The sequence below is a fragment of the Dermacentor albipictus genome, chromosome 2 (assembly GCF_038994185.2).
Source record: "Dermacentor albipictus isolate Rhodes 1998 colony chromosome 2, USDA_Dalb.pri_finalv2, whole genome shotgun sequence".
Lineage (NCBI taxonomy): Eukaryota > Metazoa > Arthropoda > Arachnida > Ixodida > Ixodidae > Dermacentor > Dermacentor albipictus.
Window position 1 is genome coordinate 166,764,955 of NC_091822.1, and position 20,995 is coordinate 166,785,949.

A 20,995-nucleotide genomic window follows, 5' to 3' on the forward strand; every position below is an offset into this window, starting at 1 on the left:
ACCCACGCGCTTCTGGAAGGTGTACGCTACCTACGGTTCTCTATGGATGAATCCCTTCGCATTCCATTAGGATGTGCCGAGTGGCCTCCGGATTCTTGCTGCGGCATGCACATGCCTCACCTTGCTGCGAATATTTGCTCCGGTATGTTTTTGTCCTGAGGCAACCGGCTCCCGCCTCAAATAGCAAGGCGCTGCCCTTTGTCTTATCGTACAGATTTTCCCTGCTAATTTCTTTCTTCTCCATTCTTGTGAATCTCCATGGTCCTTCTTGTTTACATTCTTTGCATCCAATTACCTGTCTCTGTTTCTCTCGCTTTCCTTCTGATGACTCCTGGACGTCTATTGACACTTTGAATTACACTGCACTTGGCTGCCAGCTTTCTTGACTTCATCGACTCTGTGTCCACGGTTTTCACGTGCAGATACTCGTACACATTAGCCACCCATTTATTTTTCAGCCATGTTTCCGAGTCTTTCTTCAAAACGAATTTTGTTCTGCGCTTCTCTGACTTTAAAAGAGGCTCAAACCATATGTCACCCTGCACCGCCTAATTTGTGGTTTTACCGTGGGCTCCCAAAGCCAACCGGCCTATCGATCTTTGTTTAACTTCCAGCCCAGACAAGATATCCGATTTTAAGCATATAATGGGATTTGCGAACGTTAGCGCTATCACCATTACACTTTTCCAGATTTCACGCACCACCTTATACTTAATGTGGCCCCATAGTGATCTGCGTTTCATTATCGCAGCATTCCGCTTCCCCTTTGTCTTCAGATTCTGTTGGTGGGTGCTTGAGTAAACATTTGTTTCGTATATGTATACGCCGAGGTACTTATATTGCTTGACTATGGGCATGATCTGCTGTTGAATTGACACCACGTGATTACTCGTATATTCATTAAAGATCATAATTCCCGATTTCTCTGTGCTAAGCTTGAAGCCTAGATTCCTCGCTGCATTGCCACAGATATTCGCGAGTGTCCGTAAATCTCTTTTATTGTCCTCTAGTGGCACTATATGCCGTCCGCATACATCAGTCCAGGGAGAATCTGTTGTATCACTTGTCCATTACGCATGTAGGGTAAATCAATCCCTAATTTTCTGTCTTTCAGTCGTCTTTCTGCGCCTTTAACATCACATATGAACCACAATGGGGACAGAAAATCCTTGCTTTAGTCCTTGGTGAATTTCCACCATTCCATTACATTTTCGAATTTCCCATACAACTTGTACTCGGTTGTCCCTATATATCTCCCTCAGCAGCTCCACGAAATCGTCCTATATGCCTTCGTTCTTAAAAATATCGCATAACAATTTCCTGTCGGCGTTGTGATATGCTCCTTTAATATCTAGAAATGCTATAGATAAAGGTCTATTCTGAGCTACTGAAATCTCTCTGCACTGAGTTAGTACAAAAATATCGTCTAAGCGACTGCCTCGCCTGAACCCATTCTGCGGTTACCCTAGTACATTGTTTTTCTACACTCACATCTACAGTGCTAAATTTATGGCTTGCATGACCATTCTGCGTTACTGTAACTGGCCTGCCCGAGCTTGTCTTATCCTTATCACCTTTGCCTTTGTAGATGAGGTTCAGCTTGCTTTCACGACATCCAACCGGAATTTTCTTCGTTCTAATCACTTGCTCTATGGCATTAGTCAACAGTGTCTTGCTCTTTGGACCGAGGTTTTTGATTAGCTGTATCGAGATTTAATCGAACCCTACTGCCGTATTATTAGAGATATTTTCTTCCGATTTCTTTTTCCAATAATATCTTTCTACGTTAAATTTTGATCTCTCAGGCTTCTCTGTTGTTGCTGGATCTGTTTGAATCTGAACAACGCTTTTTTTCGTGTCTAAGTTATCCCTAATAACGTCTGTGATGTACCGCATTGCATCGTCTCCTTCGTATACGTTACCGCCTTACCTTATAGCCGTTTGCACATATTTAGTTGGACCTCCGAGTTCTCTTATATGATTCCAGAATCTCTTTGGGGCGCCTTTGTCTCTTTTGCGAATGTAATGCACTCAACGTTCACTTGCGCCTTTAATTTTTTCTTGCACGAGCCCACTCTCCACCCTCTTCTTTTCTCGGTATTTGTTCCATCTAAGGGGCACCTCTTCGTCGTGTAATCCCAGACTTTGTGGCTTCCCGATGAACCCTAGACGCCCGCCTACGCTCTTCTATAGCTTTCTTTAATGTCTTGTTCCATCACTTACGTGGTTTCCTCTTTCCAATCCAACAGTTTTTTTTTTTGCCGTGTCTGTTTTATATCCTGCTGCATAACGTCTACCAGTTTCTTATATTCTCAGACTGCTGTAGAGAAAAAGCCTCCATTTCGTTCCGTATGCTTTTTGCGATGCCTGTTATTTGCTCTTCATTCACATTTAGAAATTCTCGTGCTATTGCTTCGTGTGTTGTGTTACTATTTCTCGCAAAATTTAACTCTAAACGTCTGCGATCGTTACCCAGGCTATTTTTCCATGTTCACCTATTGTCATTTGATCTGGTAGACCATTTGCGAGACTAAGGCGTAGTCTATACACGACTGCCTGTTTCCGCATTGCAACGTTACCCGTCCCCGACGCTTGCTCTCCCTGCTAAGTGCTATAAGGTTCTGTTCATCACACAGATCCAGCACAAGAGAACCGTTGTAGTGAGTATATTCGTCTCAACCATCCATGTGCGCGGTCATATCCCCCGCTAACATCACCTGGCCTGATTTCTTGAACTCCTTAATATCGCTTCAAATGCAATCAATCAATTCCTTATTTTTATCTCTGCTATCGCTGCCTGTCCATAGGTAAGCTACTCCCAGTCACGTCTTTTTGCCTTTCCATGTGCCGCTAATCCATAAATGCTCCTTACATGTCTATTTTACTATTTGCCACTTCAGACCTCGCCTAATTAGCATGCCCACGCCTCCTCCTTTCCTTGACCCAGTCATTCTGCTGCACACTTACCATACAAATTTGTCAACAACGCAGCACGCCAAGATGTCGCCACCGTCCTGATGCTCCCGTATGAGTCTCCGGTGTGTACCGCGGCAATACGATAGTTGTAATGCGTATTGGTCAAGCCGAAGAAGCACGGCTACCCCGAGTACGCGTCCTCGTTCTATAGACACCAGGGTCTACAGAGAAACCACATACTGCATCCGCAGCGCAGAACACGTATGGTTCTGTTTGCACAACGCTAATTGTAGCCCGTGCTTGCACGAGCTGCTTACGAAACGTTAAACTGCACACAGGCACCGTTTCAGAGCTCGAGTGCAACGTGCGGTAAAAGAACGTCAGAAACAGTCGGTCGGTCAAAATTTGGTTGTTTCGATCTCGTTATGGTGAGCTTTCAGGCCGCCCGACTGTGCTGTTAGCGACTACAAGGTCGCGTGGTTTCTGAACTTTGTGGCTATAATGTACCTGTAGTTACAAGCTAACGAGGGAATGTTACAACACAGAGTCTAATGACATATTTATTTATTTATTGTGGATTGGAAATGTTGACAACAGACACAGTACGTCGACGGCTTCCATACACAACGTCAAATTGCTAAGTGAATGAACCGACCCATCCCTGTGGCTATGGAGCTCTGAGCGCGATGTCGCGGGTTCGATTCATGACAAAAGCGACCGCATTTAGGTGAGAATGAAATGTAAAAAAAAGGAAAAAAAAAACCCGTTCGTATAGTTAGATTTGTGTGCACCAGATGTTCTAAAGCCAATCCAGAGCCTTCCACTATCGAGTCTCCCATATGCCTGTTTTTACTTTGGGACATTAAACTAGATGGACGAATAAATAAATGAATCATTCAAGCATGCAGACGAAGCAGCTGACCCCGAGCGGTTACCGCTGACAACACGCACCATCAGGGCTGATGGATGCGGTGACGTAGCAGCTTGACCCTCGTAAAGGAAGCGTTAAGCCAAGAAAGTATCACGAAAGTCTCGTACTAAGCTACACCGGTACACTGCCTGAATGCATTTTACGAAAGGTTGGCCTTCAAACGCTTTTAGGACTCTCTTCCTTTCTTTTTTTTTTTGATAAAAGAAGTAAATTTAGCGCAATCAAACAAGCCAAGCTATCGCGCAATCCATTGACGCCCTTGGCGCAGCTGTCTCGACGCGATCCGAAAGATCGAAAGCCTTGTCCAATGCTTCACTAATAAGTATAATCACTCCTTTGCCCCGAAGGAATGCTGACGCTGAGTTTCGAAACCGCGATTTAGCGATATAGCCTATCTCACTTTCTCCAACGTAGCCTTTCCCTTCCGCGGCCCTTTAACGTTGTCTGGGATGATCAGAAAGTTCCTGTAGACGTCCCGTCCGTGCAGTGGCATGGTAGGCCGGAAGTTGTTCACCAAGCGCTCCTTGCCATCTTTGTCCACGCTTTCAGCTTCCAGGTGACGAAATGCCCTCAACTGCGAAGAAAACACGGGCTAAATATGCGGCTGACATTCTGCGAAAGGCACTTTGGTGAGTGAGCGAGTGAGTGAGTGAGTGAGTGAGTGAGTGAGTGAGTGAGTGAGTGAGTGAGTGAGTGAGTGAGTGAGCGAGTGAGTGAGTGAGTGAGTGAGTGAGTGAGGCAACTTTATACGGTCCACAATAGACGCGACTAAACTCAGCGTCACCTAGCTAGAAAAAATAAACGTAACGCGCATCCCATGCAATGTGGGGACCGGCCCCTCGCCACTAGCTGGCACCCTCCTCTCCACAAGAAAGCGTTGCCGTCGAAAAAAAAAAATCCCCGTACTTTTACTGACTGCAATTTCTTTAACCGAATTACAGCGAACAGTTGTCTGAAATTCGCGCTATGCATGCAGACTGTTTGCGTGCGAATGTATACAGGCCGTCCCTGAAAAACCGCTCTATTTTTCGAGGGTGGAAGAAACTCTTGGAATCTTTGAGAAAGTATTCCAGATGGGGACACGCTCAAACCTAAGTGTCTGCGCTCTGCTCCACTGTACACTTCAATCGTTACATTATCTTTTTTTTTTTTACTTGCCTGTTCTTCGCTTATTTTTGCCGGTCTCTTGAGCACCGCCCAAGTGACTGCCTCGGCACAGGGGGGCGTGGTGAGGGAGCCCTTGTAGAAGTAGGCCTGTCTCGGGTTACTCGGGAGAAGGTCCGACAGTGAGATCGCCTTGGACAGCTTCGCTCGCTTGGTCCGCAGCTTGATCATGCGGTCCAGCGAGTAGACGACGCTGTTCAACGCTCGGTTGTCGCGCCGATAGACCTGCGAAGACGCCGACGCTCTTTCACACACACGCACGCACACACACGCACGCACACGCGCACACACGCACGCACACACACACACACACACACAAAACGTGAGCGCTGACACACCTCGTTTTACACCTTCCCTGCAAAGCTACCGCGAACGCTGCCATTGCCAATGTTGGAAAAGCCACTCGACGATTGGGAGGTATACTGTTTTTTTTCTTTTTTTGGGGGGAGGGGCGGCGAGTCGGTCAGTACAGCTGCGTTGCATGACGGCAGATTTTGCGCAAGCACGAGGGAACGATAATAACACGTGACCGGATAGACACACGCTCGCTTGTGTCCGTCCCGTCACGTGCCATTTGTCCCTCTATAGTTCGTGCGCAAAAAAGAAAAAGAAGAAGAAACCTGCCGTTGTGGACGCGCCTCAGTCTCTGCGCCGGTGTCTGAGAGGTACACGCGTCTGCAGCTCCCGAGGATCGTATTAACGCGACAGCGTTAAGGAGCTCGTGTCGCAGAAAAGCCGGTGTCGTCGGCGTCGGTGTCGGCGTCGTCGGCGTTGACCGTGAGCGATAAATCCCTGCAGGCACTTCATGAATAAAAAACAACTTTCAACATGGGCTGGGTGGGAATCGAACCAGGGTCTCCGGAGTGTGAGACGGAGACTCTACCACTCAGCCACGAGTTCTTTTTTTTTCTTTCTTTCATGGTATTTATTATAGTTGCATTCAACTGGACGTTCACCAGTTCTGCACAGTCAGAGAATGGAGGGCACAATGAAAGTCACACAGAAGAGGCAGCGTTCATACTGTGAGTAGAAACGTTCGTGTCATTTTAGAAGGGTGGCAAGGATAAGCACCTCACCAAAATAGGGTACCAGTCCGGTTGCACACCGAGTCCATCATAAACCTGCTTTAGGTGTAGTGTCATCTGGATGAAATTTGCCCTTGTAGGTACAACCGTTTCGGCGTTGCGGTCCATCATTCGCGTTTTCCACAAACTGTGCATTCCCATGACAAAAAACATATCGAAAGGTGCACTATTATCAGAGGTTGCCCGATTATCAGGATGCCCGATGTCCCCACTACTATTCGCTCTTTACCTGGAACCGCTATGCTTAAGCGTAATTCAGTCGAGCAACATCCATGGCTTCAATATACTGGGTAATGAAGTTAAAGTCTTAGCTTACGCAGACGATCTAGCGTTCTTCTGCACGGATAAGTCCAGTGTTGAAAAAGTAGTATCGAAAATAGAAGAATTTGGCAGCGTATCAGGAGCGCGAATGAACTCCTCAAAAAGTTTAGGCTTATGGTTTGGCTTGCAGGCGTTAAGTGGACTGATGTCCCGCCAAAGTATCTTGGCGTGCCGCTAGACGCATATAAATTAAGCGCACACTATTGGAAAGAACGGGTTTCGGTACTGCAAAGTCACGCCCAGACATGCGTTCCACAACGACTTTCTATTTTTGGGAAAGCCGAAGCCTGCAATAAGTTCTTGGCAACAAAAATTTTCTATGTATTGCAAGTTATCCATTGTGCTAGGCTATACATCCAACGCTTTCACCGCATCTTTGCAACCTTCGTATGGTCTTCAACTTTTGAGCCCATGAGGCGAGACAATATTTTTAGGCCTGTTAGCGAAGGTGGGCTGGGCTTAGTACATCTTTATGTGCGGCAGATAGTGTCTCGTTTCTTCTTTTTTCGCGATACTTCCCATCCTGTAATTCGTTCATACATGCAAGTCACACTTGTTAATGCATTACCTGATTTAGTTGTTTCTTCAAGTTTTTCTTCGCGCTTAGGCTTGTGGGGGTTCATGCAAGAAGTTTACTTGGCGGTTCGTTTCCTGACAGTTCGGTTTTCCACTGAATACTTGTATTCTGTGTCGCGCAAAACGTTGTACAAAAACTTACTATCCATGCTATTTCCGCCTCCACTTTACTGATCAATATACATTAACTTGCCAGGCCACGATGTGCTAAAGCGAGTTCGCAAAATGTATTTATCCCCTTGCTGCAAAACATTCTTTTATAAAGTTCATAGTGAAACCATACCGGTTAAAGCATGGTTACAAAAAAAAGGTATCTTTGTCTCTTCTGTTAACTGTCGCCTTTGTGATGTACCAGAGACAATTGAACATTGTTTTATTAGCTGCATCGACGCCATCCTATTTTGGGATGTCCTCCAACGGACTTTAAAGAAAGACTTTGAGATTAACGCTCATACTGTGCGATACCTGCTGTCAGCCACGAGTTCGATGCTTCAAAGCGGTACAAAAGTGTCTCTAGTCAATGCGGTGTTGCCTTAGAAACGAGCTGTTTGTAAGGCAATTGAACAATTGAACATTGAAACAATTGAATATTGTTTTATTAGCTGCACCGACGCCATCCTATTTTGGGATGTCCTCCAACGGACTTTAAAGAAAGACTTTGAGATTAACGCTCATACTGTGCGATACCTGTTGTCAGCCACGAGTTCGATGCTTCAAAGCGGTACAAAAGTGTCTCTAGTCATTGCGGTGTTGCCTTAGAAACGAGCTGTTTCTAAGGCTCAGGCGTGCGTCGCTTGCTCAGGCGCACGTTTCGTTGCCGCGCCGAACGCGGCGCTGCTCGACGCTCACCGCGTCCGATGCGGGGCGCGTAGTCGCTGCGCCGTAGCCCACTGTCTTACACCCCTTGGCGGGTCGACGGGAACGCTCTCGCGTTCCACTCTTGAAGGCGAAGCTTAAGCGTCCTCCAATTTTTCAAGCGTCCTTCCTTTAATTAGATCACTATCATCATCATCGTATTCCTAGTCAAGCACGCGGGAGGCATTCCCGAAGTGTCGACCGGTGTCGACACGAACCGTCGCGAGAGAAAAGCAAGCGCGCAACGCAAGGATCACAAACGACAGCGCCCAGATTCACGAAGCTGTTCGTCTAAGAAAAAGTACCAGCCGTGATTAGAAGTAGCGCACTTACATCTGGCACGTACAGGCGCCCAAATCTTTAACTGGCGTGCGCGAGCGGCGACTTTTCGGTGTGTCAGCGCCGTGTGACGGGGCGAGGCTGGAAACAGCCTGAAGCTAAGCGCATGCGGACAAAGCCCGCTCAGCTGGGCCAATCGTCTGCTAGGCTGTTTCCAGCCTCGCCCCGTCATACGGCGCTGACGCCCGGAAAAGTCCCCGCTCGCGCACGCCAGTTAAAGATTTGGGCGCCTGTACATGCACCCGTAGAAATGACTCCTGCTTTATTGCTCAAAGGGACTTTTTTATTCATAAAGTGGAAATCCAAGAATGTTGGCTTTGTTTTTGTGTTTCTTGTGTGTGCGTTTTACTCTGCACAGGTCTGGTTCACGCCTCACTGCCATCAGAGCACGCGCGCTTCTCGAGGGACACTATACAAAAAGGCGGGTCTTTGAGCAATAAAGCAGTATAGTTGCAGTACAGCGCCTGTGTATGTCCTTTTTATGCGTGCGTGTACGTGTCAGATGTAAGTGCGCTATTTCAGCATCGTGGCTCACCAACTAGCCCGTCAGTATCCTCTCAGTATCAGTACCAGCCTGTACAGATAAAAGCAGACGAGGTGGGCAGCGAGCGGCAAGCAGTTCTTGTTAACGAAAAGTTTTGTGAATTAAGCCCATGAACCAGCGATCCTCACGTACGGGAAGTAGAGAAATCAACGCGTAACACGTGTTATAAAACACATTTCCTCCTTGTACCGAACTTCAGTATCATGAACAATTGGTTCATTGGCTGGCGAGTGTATACGGCTGGTCGCGCAGGTCTGTAACGCTATACAGATGGGGCGCATGCTTGAAAGATACAAGAGAGAGAGAGCGCGATTTTTTTTTTCTTTTTAAACGGGCAGACTGTTTCATAAAAAAGAACAGGCTATGGAAGTGTAGCGAACGTGAGGTTCTTGTAGATTGGTTCTATTTCGAGGAGGGCATACTTTACCTTCGAATAACGTGAATAACAGAACGCCAATTCAGACGCAAAAAAAAAAAGAAGTAGCAGTTTCGCCCGAATGGTGAGGCATCGATTGCGATAATAAATTAATAGACAGCTATACGAAGTAAGGATAGTAGTTTTGATCGGCCATATAAACTTGCAAACATTGGCTTTCCTCTGAAAAAAAAAAAGGATGAGAGGAAAGTTAAGCCGTGAGGGTCGATGAAGCAGTGGAGAAAGCGATGACATCGATAGGGCGCCTGTGGAGGTGCGTCGTCTTGAACGGATCCTTTGCAACGACCTCTGCATTGTCATATACTTATTTGTCATGTATGAGCGGATTTCACCTACCCCCCACCCCCTTTAATACTTTCCCGGACTCTGACCTGGCCTACAACTCAATCCTTGGCCTACAAAGCAGCTTACGCAAATGATTCGCGCTTACGAAGCAGTAACGACTACTATACACTATAGATGGGGGACGGTACCTTGAAGATCACGCCGATGACCAAGAGACCGTCCTGGTGTCTGTAGGCCTCCTCAGCTGTGGCGTACTTCGTGTTAGTGTGTACCAGGTGCATCTGAAACACAGCAGGCGAGCAGCAACACTGAGTGACAATTTGACAACTAATAACAGACAATCCGGTATTGACAAGTGATGCGATGCCCGCCTTGTATGAATAGGATCACGTGCTGGGGTACCTTGATTTCAGCCACAGGATGGTTTTATTACGCGCGTCGCACCTGCAGTGGTGGACTTTTGTAGGAATGCGCTTAGCCGGGCAGCGTAATTAGTCTTTAACTATAACACATATCAGGTTTATGCCGTAAACCGAAACGTTAGCACTAAATGCAATACTAATTACCATTGCGTTTCAATCGGATACGCACAACCAAATCTGCGACCATTCCACAGGGCGATTTTTACGTCTGCAGTCTATCGTCTCCCGCTGACCGCGGTATACTTACGTTGTGAGGCTCGGTTCAACGTGCATCACCAACTGTGCACCAAGATTAGCTTCGGACAGGAGAATGACGGCAGCCTAACGTATCGACGGAGCGCTTAATTGCTTTTACTTGACTGATTGCCAGGTGCTTTGCTGCGTGAACATAAAGTGTTCCCTCTATCCCGCTTTCCTCTTTCTGTTCCCCTTTCCCTTCCCCCAGTGTAGGGTAGCAAACCGGACGCCCGTCTGGTTGACCTCCCTACCCTTTCCCTCTTTGCTCTCTCTCTCTCTCTCCCTCTCGGTGTGACGAAATTACGGCTTGACGATAATCTCCGACATTATCTCACGGCTGCATGCCATTACTCGGTTGCATATATGACCGTTAGTCTAACAAGCGTCACGTCAGGCAAAGTATTTAAAAAAAATAAAGAGTAAGTTGCAGGATTGCGCGACCTTCACAATCACAAGCCGATTTACGCTCCTGAGCGCGATAGTCGTGGCCTTGTCATGTCGAAGCAAGAAGTCTTCCGCAATTCACTTCGTTGGCGCGCCTGGGCATTGTGGGTAAATGCACTTCGGTTTCATTTGAGAGTCCTTCAAGGGGGCAGACATATGCTGGCAAGTAACCATGCACATAATGTGAGAAGATTACGTATTCTTCCGCGCATGCATATCGTGCAGACAGTCAGAGAGGATAAATGTGGAATGGAGTTGTTTCGAGTATATTCTTCTTACCACGTACATTGGAGCGCGTGTTTGCACATTATTGCACCGCGTGTCCCAGCTAAAGTTAGCCAAGCTGTTTAATGAAAGAAAAAGAAGAAATATTTAGTAGAACGAATTGCTTGAAGATAGGATTATAATGCATTCGGTGCTCATCAGAGGTCTGACTACCGAATGCCGTAGCAAAAATTTAAACTGCGCGAATTAGCGAACACGGGGGAGAACATGACATAAGGACATGCCATGTCCTTGGGTCATGCTCTCACTGTTGTCTTTAGTTGGCGCTGTTGAAACTTTTGTTAAGCTTCACCAACTCCTCTGACAATAAATTTTATAGTCATACCTTGAAACGCAATTCTGAAATCTCTCTCTCTTTTAACAGCTTGGCTAACGTCAGCTGGGGCACTCTATGAGACTTGTGTCAAATCTATGTGGCAGCCATGGTAGCAAACTGGATATTTATTTTCCGGTTAACTTACCTGCCTTTCTCATCTCTCTCTCTCTCTCTCTCTCTCTCTCTCTCTCTCTCTCTCTCTCTCTCAATGTGACAGCATTTTACTTTTTTTTTTCGCATGACGTTTAGTTGCATTTTTTTCTTTGTTTAAATTGTGTAATTTCGCGTCTGATTTCCCTCCGCCTGCATTTTTGTCTCCGAACTTGAATATGTGGCTATCTACCCCATTATGTCCGGAATGATGCCGATTCGCACTATTGGCAAAAGAAATGTGTCATTAGCACAAAACTCGCACAAGAACGTCTCTTTCAAGTTAAGTTTCCTGACTATACGTGGAAATTTCGGAGCTCTTCTGCGAACAAGAGCGCCCATTGTATAATGTGAAGACTATACACCTTTAAATTTAACTACACCTGTAGTTTCTTTACATTTATGCGTTAGAATCCCTCAGTAATGCCTATAATATTCGTCCGCGTTGCTATATCTCGGCTTTTTAGCTGTAAAAACGCAAGCTCGTTGTTCACTATCCTTCAGCAACTGTTCGTAACGGTTTAAAGGTATCCCATAAATATGTTCAATCTTTTTCGCTCCTGCTACATTAATTTCTTTCGCATTAAATGAAGGAACAAACAGATTTGGGATGCGTTTAGTGATGTGATAGCTACATAGCATGTCTCCCGTTATAGGTAATACAACAGCAATTAGAACCACAGGGATCCCATGTACTTTGAGTTACAGCACGTACGTGAACCGAGTTCTATAGTGCCTCTTGTGTGTCCCGCACTACGAAGACGCTTATAACTTTTCTGAGAGACAACGACAAACTCAACGACAAACTTCTGTCACAGTTGAACCGATCCCTAGCGCTCGCAGTTAAAGGAGTCCTTGACGGACTCACCTCCATGGCGTGGGCTTCACCGTCGATATGGTGCTCGGTGCCCAGCGTAGAGTTGGATCCCCAGTGGAAGTGGAACTGATTGAACCTGTACACGCCGGGCAGGCCCTTGGCAGTCACTGTCGCGCTGCTACCTCCCTTCGGGGCCGCCACCAAAACTGCGTACACGTTATGCGTGTTTTGGGGAACGAAACCCACGTCCGCATACATGCAACACCGTTAGCGTGTAATAGCTCTGCATGAATGAACACAAACCACAACATCGGTTCCCACAGCTAGAACGTTAAAGGGACACTAAAAAAGCAACACTAGCTTGGTTTAGACTCGTCCGCGGTACGTATTATGTCAAAACTATACTTTTTTAATCGGTGGGAAACAGCTGAAATTGTTATTGACGAAAACGAACGTTGAACTTCCCTTTCGGTTGAATTTCGCGCGGAAACCTCACTGCCGGTATACCTCAACGTGGCGTCACGATTTTCAAGCTATTCGTTTCGTGTTTAGGGCCTCTAAGGAGAGGGAAACGTTCTCAAAATTTTCTTGGTTGCCCCTCCAGTTCCTCTGACATGCAATGCAGTTCGTACTTGCCGGTAAACGGTTAACACCACCAGGGTGGACACTGTCCAAGATCATGACGTCAAGGCAAACTGCAGCGCCGTGCGGCAACTACACGGTCGTCCTTTCTGACTACATCAAGCCTCCTCTCGTGAAATGTGCGATCGTTTCGCCATTGCCGAAACGTAACCTGCCGACGGAGCCTATAACTTAATAGGCCGCTGTACGTCCTTTCAATGAGACCGTCTAAACCTCTGAGATGGTGCAAATTGTTGTCGTTGTTGTTTGAAGTATATATTTACAATACAGGGTGCGGTTCCTGGCGAACAGTTTAAAAATAAGAGGATCGCACAGAGCAGTCCACATGGAGGAGTAATCTTCGAGCACATTCGGCGCGAAATTCTGCTATCATTCGCGACCCAACTGTAATAACACAACGTGTGCCGCATAGTTTCTTCTCGTGCGTTGTTCTCTCGCGTTGTGTTCCTGCCGCCGAAAGCAAGCAGTATAAGTACTCTCTAATCTCCCTATACTTAGATAAGTACTAACGTATAGGCAACACTAGCTCAGTTCAACGAGCTCAACAGTAGCTCAGCACGTATAGGCGCGCACAACGAAGTATGCGTTTACCGAAGGCGCAACGCGACCGAGCAGCGAGCCGCCGCGGTGGCAGCATTTTATGCGAAGCATACTAGCCGCACAACCACGCTCTTCCTTGCTGCGCTGCGCGCGGCCGCGTAGCTACCATATGACGTCATAACAGCTGCAAAAGCGGAGGCTCAACTCGTGCGCTCGCTTGCGGCCGCGTAGCTACATAGCCGGGTCTCAGCTCGTGCGCTCGCCTTCATGAGTTGTTATGGGTTGCATATTGCAATCACTCAGTTCAGCCCTTGGGCGCGGCCCGGCAGCCACCATTGAGGGTATCAGCCATTGTTCATTGCTGCGCGTCTCATATATGGGTCTATTCTCTTTTAAGTGTGCTATGTTTGTTATTAAGTTGCTTCTATTTTTATGCGTTGCATATTGCAATCACTCAGTTCAGCCCTTGGGCGCGGCCGGGCAGCCATCATTGACCTTTAGCGCAACCACGTGACGTGACGTCACGACAGCCGGAGGAAAAGCTGGGCCCCAACTCGCGCAATATGCAACGCATTCTTGGCTTAACCAAGCTAAGCCTGGCCATTTTTTCTTCGTCTAGCCGAACCAAATATAGCCAAGCAACAGCAGTTCACCAGGCTAAACAGTGGTTCAACAACTAAAATAAAGGCTAGTATGCTTCGCATCCTGGGCTTAACCTTAGCTAAGCCACAGCCATTTTTATTGCGACTATATATGTCACCTATACCTGTGTCGGGCCCCTCGGTTAACCCCGTTTCTTCTAGTTTATTGCATAACGAGGGTCTCGAATACGGCAACATTGGTGCCTTCAGGTAGCACGTGGGGGTTTATTGACCAGTTGCCTTCACCCATAAAGATCACTGCCTCGTGACGCCTGCGGCAGAAGGAATGTTCCACGTCCGCCGCCAAGGTCTGTGAGTGGTGGCGCTGGCTAACACTCCCAGGGTTCTTACAAGTTGGTTCTTTATACTATGGTTCTACTAGGAAACACAAATACCCTAGAAAGTGGATGGGGATACGGCGCCGCGGTAGCTCAATTGGTAGAGCATCGCACGCGGAATGCGAAAGTTTCTGGGATCGTAGTCCGCTTTTTCATGCACTTTCATTTCCATCAATCTATCGTTTGTTTGTTTCATTTATTAAGCACGAGTAATTTCCCCTACGTTGTCCTTAGTGTCAGTGTTTGTTGGCTTCTGAAGATATGACTAATAAAAAATCGGGTCCCTCGGTTAACCCCCTTTCTTCTCGTTTGTTACCTGTGTGACCGTTGTTCACGACGAAGGCGTCCCGCAGGTCTTTTCCGTAGCCGGAGTATTGGAGCAGGCCCAGCGAGATGTTGAACCTGGTCTCGTGCGTTCTGATGTTGATGGGTGACTGGAATTTGCCGCCACACTGGTTCATCCCGCCCATGGGAAGCTCCGCCCACTCGTCAGTTCCTGCGTGGACCAATGGCGGTCACGTGACGGCATATACTTGGTGCCGCACATCGCAACTACAGGGTGTGTTAAAACAGGGGGCATTTTGGAATGGGGGAATTTTCGTGGCGAACTGAATATGGATATTCCGGAACAAACGGCTTCGAACCTCAAAATCGGCCGTAATATGAACTATCGCGCATATGAACTATCGAAAAAAAAGAAGAAATATGGCAGTAAGCTTTGCACGACGCCCATCAAAGTTCTAATCAAGAATAGTACTATACGTGCGCTTCCCAGCTAAGGCGCATCCTTTATTTCTTTTATTTTTCTTTTGGGGTCTTTTACTTGCCACAGTACTTCGGTATACAGTTCAGGGCTGGGACATTGCGCTAGTGAGCTCCAGGTTCATGGAAGGTTCAATACCAGCAGTGGCGGCGGCCACGTTTGGGTGAGAAAGGAATACGAATACGCTCGTGCACTTAGGTTTAAATGCACGTTAAAGTACGTGGTCAAGATTAAGCTGAATACGTGGTCAAAATCAAAAGTGAGCAACGTAATCTAACTCGGCATTGCCCGCTCGAACGGCTCTCTCAACGCGAATCTTTACATTTCGCGACAGCACAGGGCAGCTCAACAGCTAAACAACTGCATCGTCAAAAGCAACGTCAACAACACATCAACAAAGACAACGAAAACACAACAAAGACAACAACAACAACTAAAAAGACGAGAACGAAAAGGATGACGACGACGACAACAACAAAAACAACAATGACAACAACAACGACGACGACAACAACAACAACAACTATGAGCAAGCTCGTAGAGGAATCCCAACCAGCCAACAAACAATGACAAGGAATTTAAGTAGCCTGCTTCGTAGCTCGAACAATAGCTGTAGCCCCACAACAACTGACAAAACTGACTGACAGTGAAAGTTTTTTTTCCTGTGGGAGCGAAGGGATGACAAGGCTGGGCCAGGATTCCACTTTTGTACACTGTGCAGATGCTTCACCTGTAAGCGACAGGAGGACAGTTGCTGAGTACGCGTCCCCGTCCACATTAATCTTGTCGATCGATCGATCACATATACATCTATATATAGACAAGTCTGCTACGGATGAGCTGCGACAGCTTGAATTTGTGCACGAGGATGTTTGAGCGCTAAAGTTGGCTTAGTTTTCTACAATATAGCTTGTCCCTACAATATATATTCTTTTTCGTCTTTCACACTATACGTTCACTCCTACAACTCTTGTGAAACACTTTCTTGGACTAGTTGGTTCATGCTTGAATGGCACCGGTCCTGTCGTTTGTGTTCTTCTGTCCTGGTCTATTGCCCTTGCTCTTTACTCCTACAATTCTTAACCACTTTTCTTAGTCTGAACGCACCTGCTAGACGGTGGATACAAAAACAACAAACAAACAAACAAACAAACAAATCAATAGCCCGCGGCTTTGCACGAACATTGCCGCAGACTGCTGGGGTGTAAGAATATTCGAAATTTTTCGAGGAACGAATCCAATATTGTCCTATCCGGTTCGGTCCTCTATTTGTAGAGTCGCTATTCGCAAACACGAATATTGTTCGACGGTTTTCAAATACTTTCAACAGCCAACTGTGCACAATCAAGCATGACGCTGAAACAAACGTGCGATAACTTTTATCCCGGCTATAGCGAACATGAAGATGTGTGACACAGGGAGCCATGGACTGTTTAGGTGAAGCCGCGGTCGTTCACACTCAAATTTGTTTCACATATGACGTTCGGCAGTGGGTACCGTTTGGTGCTAATTGTCTACGCTGCGCCTGTCTACTCGCTTTGGATAACACCTGAATACGCTTCCATTGCAAAATTATTTGGTTTACTAGTCTCTCCACCAGCCGCGATCATTCCAACTAAAGAAGAATAAAATAATAAGCATGTGCGTTCTTTCTTTTTTTTTTAATATGCTATCTACGCAACGACACGCTTTTTCAATTTAGTGTCGCAGGTATACCTGAATGGTAACGGGCTCGTAAGCTTGCCCTTTAAACCTTCTAAAATGAGCTGCTGGGCTATTTAGTTATGATTTCAGCTCATAAATAGGGGATAAAAGACATGAACGAGAACAACAGGACAAGCGTCCTCTCCCTCTCGTACATGTACGTCTTCTTTTTGCTATTCTTGAAGTTGAATTTTCAAGATTTATCCTGATAATGAACGTATGTGCATTATCAGTTTACTCAGTGGTTACTCAGTGACCAGGCCGACTCGCTAACCACTCAGTTACCGCGATCAAAGAACAGTGCCTACAGTAGTTCAGATATAAGACTTCCCTGAACCCATTGCCAATAGCTTTTCTATTCCTTATGTACAGCTCCGTGGTTGGCCCAGGAACGTATTGTATCTTATGTTGTTTGTTTGTTTGTTTTTTAAGTATGGCACGTACCAACGAGGGTGGTTTGACCTACGTTCGCACTGGAAACAACATGAAATGACTGTTCCCGGTCGCGAACTTAACGTTAATGATAGCACCAATAATTGAGCTAGCGTCGCATCCATCTGTTCACTTCGCGACGTCGTTATCATCGTCACCGCTTCCGTTTAGCTTCCTGCCCAGCATTTAGGTCCACTACAGGGCAGTGACCTCTCAATTAAGTTACGCCTGTTCCCGCGTCATCCGAAGCCGTTCAAGGCGATGTGTGCGTGCACCAAAAAGTACGGAGCACTTGCCTTTCCCTCCGTAACTCCAGCCGACGCCTTTGTGACTTCCGGCTGCTGACGGAAGAAAAACGAAACACGGAAACATGAGCACGCGATAAGAGAGAGAGAGAGAAAGAGAGAGAGAGAAATGCTTTCCGATTGCGTTAAAGGACAAGGAATGGCGTTGCCGCGATTTTCGCTCGCAAAGACGAAACGCGAACGAAACTGTCCAACTACAAACACACACATACACACAAAAAGTGCACGAACTTTCACTGATTAATTCTGTTTAGCCGTAAACCCGTTTGTACACCAGCAGGAAGCCGTGCAACGCACGCCTAAGTTCTAATCAAGCACGTTAATATGTCGCGAACCTCAAGGAAGAACTTCACATTGTGCTGTTCAGCGATCTGTATAGTTTTCTGTTCTGCTTTCTTTGATGAACCTGCGGCGCGGTGTCTCGGTGGCAATGGCGTTGAGCTGCCGAGGTTGTGGGTTAGATTCCCGTCCTCGGCGCGATGTGCATTTAGACGGAGCAAGGACGCATCGCGCGCCACGATTTGGGTGCACGTTAAAGAACCTCCATGTGTTAAAAATTAATCCAGAGCCCAGCACTATGGCGTCCCTCGGTATACCGACTGCGCAGTTTCGGAACTTGAAAGCCCCACATTTATTACGGTGAAGCTGTATATGGCTAGCCGATTCGTCCGTCTGTCGCCTGTACGCCGAAAAGTCCTCCGGCGCAACCCCATGCGCATGCGCGAAAAAAAAAAGAAAGAGAGGCGCGCGATTGGCTGTCCCAGTAGTGACGTCGTTGCTCTCCGCCGCTGCCGAGCGCGCGCTCAGAAGTTCCTCTCCGGCTGCGAAATAGGTAGGCCTGAGGAGCAGGCAGCTTTCGATCAGCAACGCCGCGAGCAGAAGCGGGAACCAGCTCGTCTGCGCCGTGCCGATGCTGCTGCACGGGCACAAGAACAAGCTCGTGCAGCCGAGCGCAAGCAGCAACTGCGCACCGAGGATCCGGCAGCCTACCAAGCCGTCGTTTAATAAACCGTCGGGATTAGCCCAGTGATGAACACCGGGGCCGCACGTTTCAGCTTCGCTGGTTAACCAGCTGTATGGAGCGCTTGGGCGGTGACTATTTTTTTTTTTCATTTGAGAACGATAGAGCGCAGTGCACAGCGCCCATAGTACCTGGTGAGGTATCTGTGAAATTTAACGTCACAAGTTAAGCGAGCGTTCAAATTTCGTCACCGAAGTTACACGCGCGCGTCGAAATAAGCGATCATGATATTGCTCGAAAATATTTTACGTGATGCACTACAGTTGCGAACAAATTTGACGCACTCGGTGAAGCTACCATCACCATGGCGTTTTTGTAATAAACAATGTACGAGAATCAACAACTTCAGAAATATTCACATCAAGAAACTTTGAGTCCTGGCAGATTTCACAGAGTAGTAAGAAATCAATAGATTATAATTACTTCCCTCAAAGACGTAATTGGCCACAGTGATGAAATGCTGCTCCGCGAAGCTAATCGAACGATTACTAAAAAGTATAATCATTCGCTTTTCCTCACAACCTTTCATTGATATGCACAAATGGAGCGAATAAAACGAGCTGGCCTGATTATTTTATTTCGTCCTCTGCACCCCGAATTCCTACTGTTCATCGTCACTGACATTCGCTTATCGATGATTTATCGGTCATCTCACCGATACTGACTACCCTGGCTTGTCTGTCCGGATATGTGCATATTAAAAACTATGTGAATATATATACACGTGAACATAGCACGACCGCAGCCGTCAATTCTACAGTAGTTACCGCCAAATTCAAATTCTGAGGTTTTACGTGCCAAGACCACGATCTGATTATGAGGCATGCCATACTGGCGGACTTCGGATTAATTCTGACCACCTCTTAAGCGTGTACCCAGTGCACATTACACGGACGGTTTTTCATATTGATCCCGTCGAAACAGGGCTGCATGCCGCAGCCTGAATCGAACCGGCGACCTCGTGTTCAGCAGCGTGGCGGGTCTTAAGACACGATGTCTTAAGTAACGTAACATCCTTCCGCATGACGTACGTCTATTAATGTAGTTAATGAAATTTCTCGCACTTCCAAACAGCTAACGAAACCTTCGGATATGACATCGTGATTTGCAAACTTGCCACACTCACTGCAGCTCACCAAAACCACGGCCGCATTGTTACCGTTTAAAACGCACGTGCAGCACCAACTTCACCTATAAATCCGTTAGGAAACCGAAGGTACTAGACACTCAATAGCTTTTAACCTCGCTCTCGCGTGTAACACAGGTACCAGCAGTACTCACATGCGCCGATGACAAGGAGCCGCCACCAGCAGCAGCAAAGAAACCATGTCGCGAAACCCTTTCGCTCGTTAGCAGGAAAAGCCATGGCAATGAAGGTACTCGTCCTCGCTCGACACGATACCGTTCTGCAAGCCTCGACTGTCTGAGTGGGCCGTCTTCCGCCAGCGCGCAGGGGCCTGGCCGTGTTTTGTCCTTCGCCCTGTTTTATTATATGTATAGCTTTTTTTTTCTATTCCACGCTCGCCGCGAACCTAATTCAAGCGAGGTGGCACTGTGAACCAGTCTCTGCGCAAGAGGCAAAAACAAGAGCCTATTTGGACCGCAAAGTAGCACGCAAGAACACCTAAATGACAGCCGTTGGTCCACTGCACTGTTCTTTCCTGCGCCTATGCACCTATGCAGCTGTTCGCAGGCGCTACGTAGCAAATTTAAGGGTACAGAATGGACGGGAAGGAATAGAAACGTCGCCGCGATTTGCCTATGCGCACCGCCGCAAGAGCTGGACGGCAACAGATGCGCAGTGGAGCGCTTGTCAACTCCTTTCCATCATGCAGAGGGGGCCCGTTCTCAAACGACGTTTCAAAAGGAATCCGCAGGCCTGCGAGCCGCCCCTTCCCGGTAGTTGCGCGCAGCAGCGGGCGACGCGCTTCGTCTGCTCCTCGCGCGACAGGAAGTATAGTCCCGCATTCGGCTGCCCGGCCAAGTTTAGGGCCAACTTTCCCTGGATTTGCCAGCTACCGAGGACGTCTCGTTCTCTCGCTGCTTTAACCTTACAGATCGACGAACAAGCCTGCGTATTCAGAGATAAACATCGTGAGGGAGTTGTTCGGGCAGCGGATAGAAATAGTGCGCCCTACGGCTGGCCCTGTTAACGCAGATTTCCAGACGGTTTTTATGCACGCGAAGTGCAGACGACGCTATATTCCTTGTTCGTCTGCTTCCGTTAATTCTGAAGCCCCTTTCATTCGTTTGCGTATTCCCTTTCCGCGCTGATTATCTCGACGGGTGGTCGTATACGGTACGGTGCACGCAACTACGTTTACGCGCGAACGTCCGGCCGCCCCACTTTCGCACTTTCTATTTTTACCCTCGGACCGGTCGTAGTTGCTGCCGATTGCCTTTGTCTCGAGAACAGCGCGCACTGTTTTCCACACGCGAGACGTCCGGGGCTCCGCGCGTATCATTTCAGCGGTAGCCACGCGCGG

The 20,995-nt window shown here is 47.3% G+C and overlaps 1 protein-coding gene across 2 annotated transcripts; it reads right to left on the reverse strand.

The window, feature by feature from the left end:
- Positions 1–3,465: 3,465 nt before the first annotated feature.
- LOC135910609 (carbonic anhydrase 2-like) lies at positions 3,466–20,672 on the reverse strand. 2 transcript variants are annotated; one of them, XM_070534379.1, is made up of 7 exons: positions 19,791–20,672; positions 17,480–17,521; positions 14,601–14,780; positions 12,175–12,329; positions 9,641–9,733; positions 5,006–5,236; positions 3,466–4,421 (listed from the first exon to the last, which is right to left on the reverse strand). In XM_070534379.1, exons 1-7 carry the CDS (start codon positions 19,873–19,875, stop codon positions 4,239–4,241), a joined length of 969 nt encoding a protein of 322 aa, XP_070390480.1. In that variant the 5' UTR covers positions 19,876–20,672; the 3' UTR covers positions 3,466–4,238. The 2 variants fall into 2 exon arrangements, with proteins under 2 accessions (XP_070390480.1, XP_065298693.2); XM_065442621.2 differs by having other exon boundaries at positions 17,480–17,524; positions 19,791–20,668.
- Between the last annotated feature and the right edge of the window lie 323 nt (positions 20,673–20,995).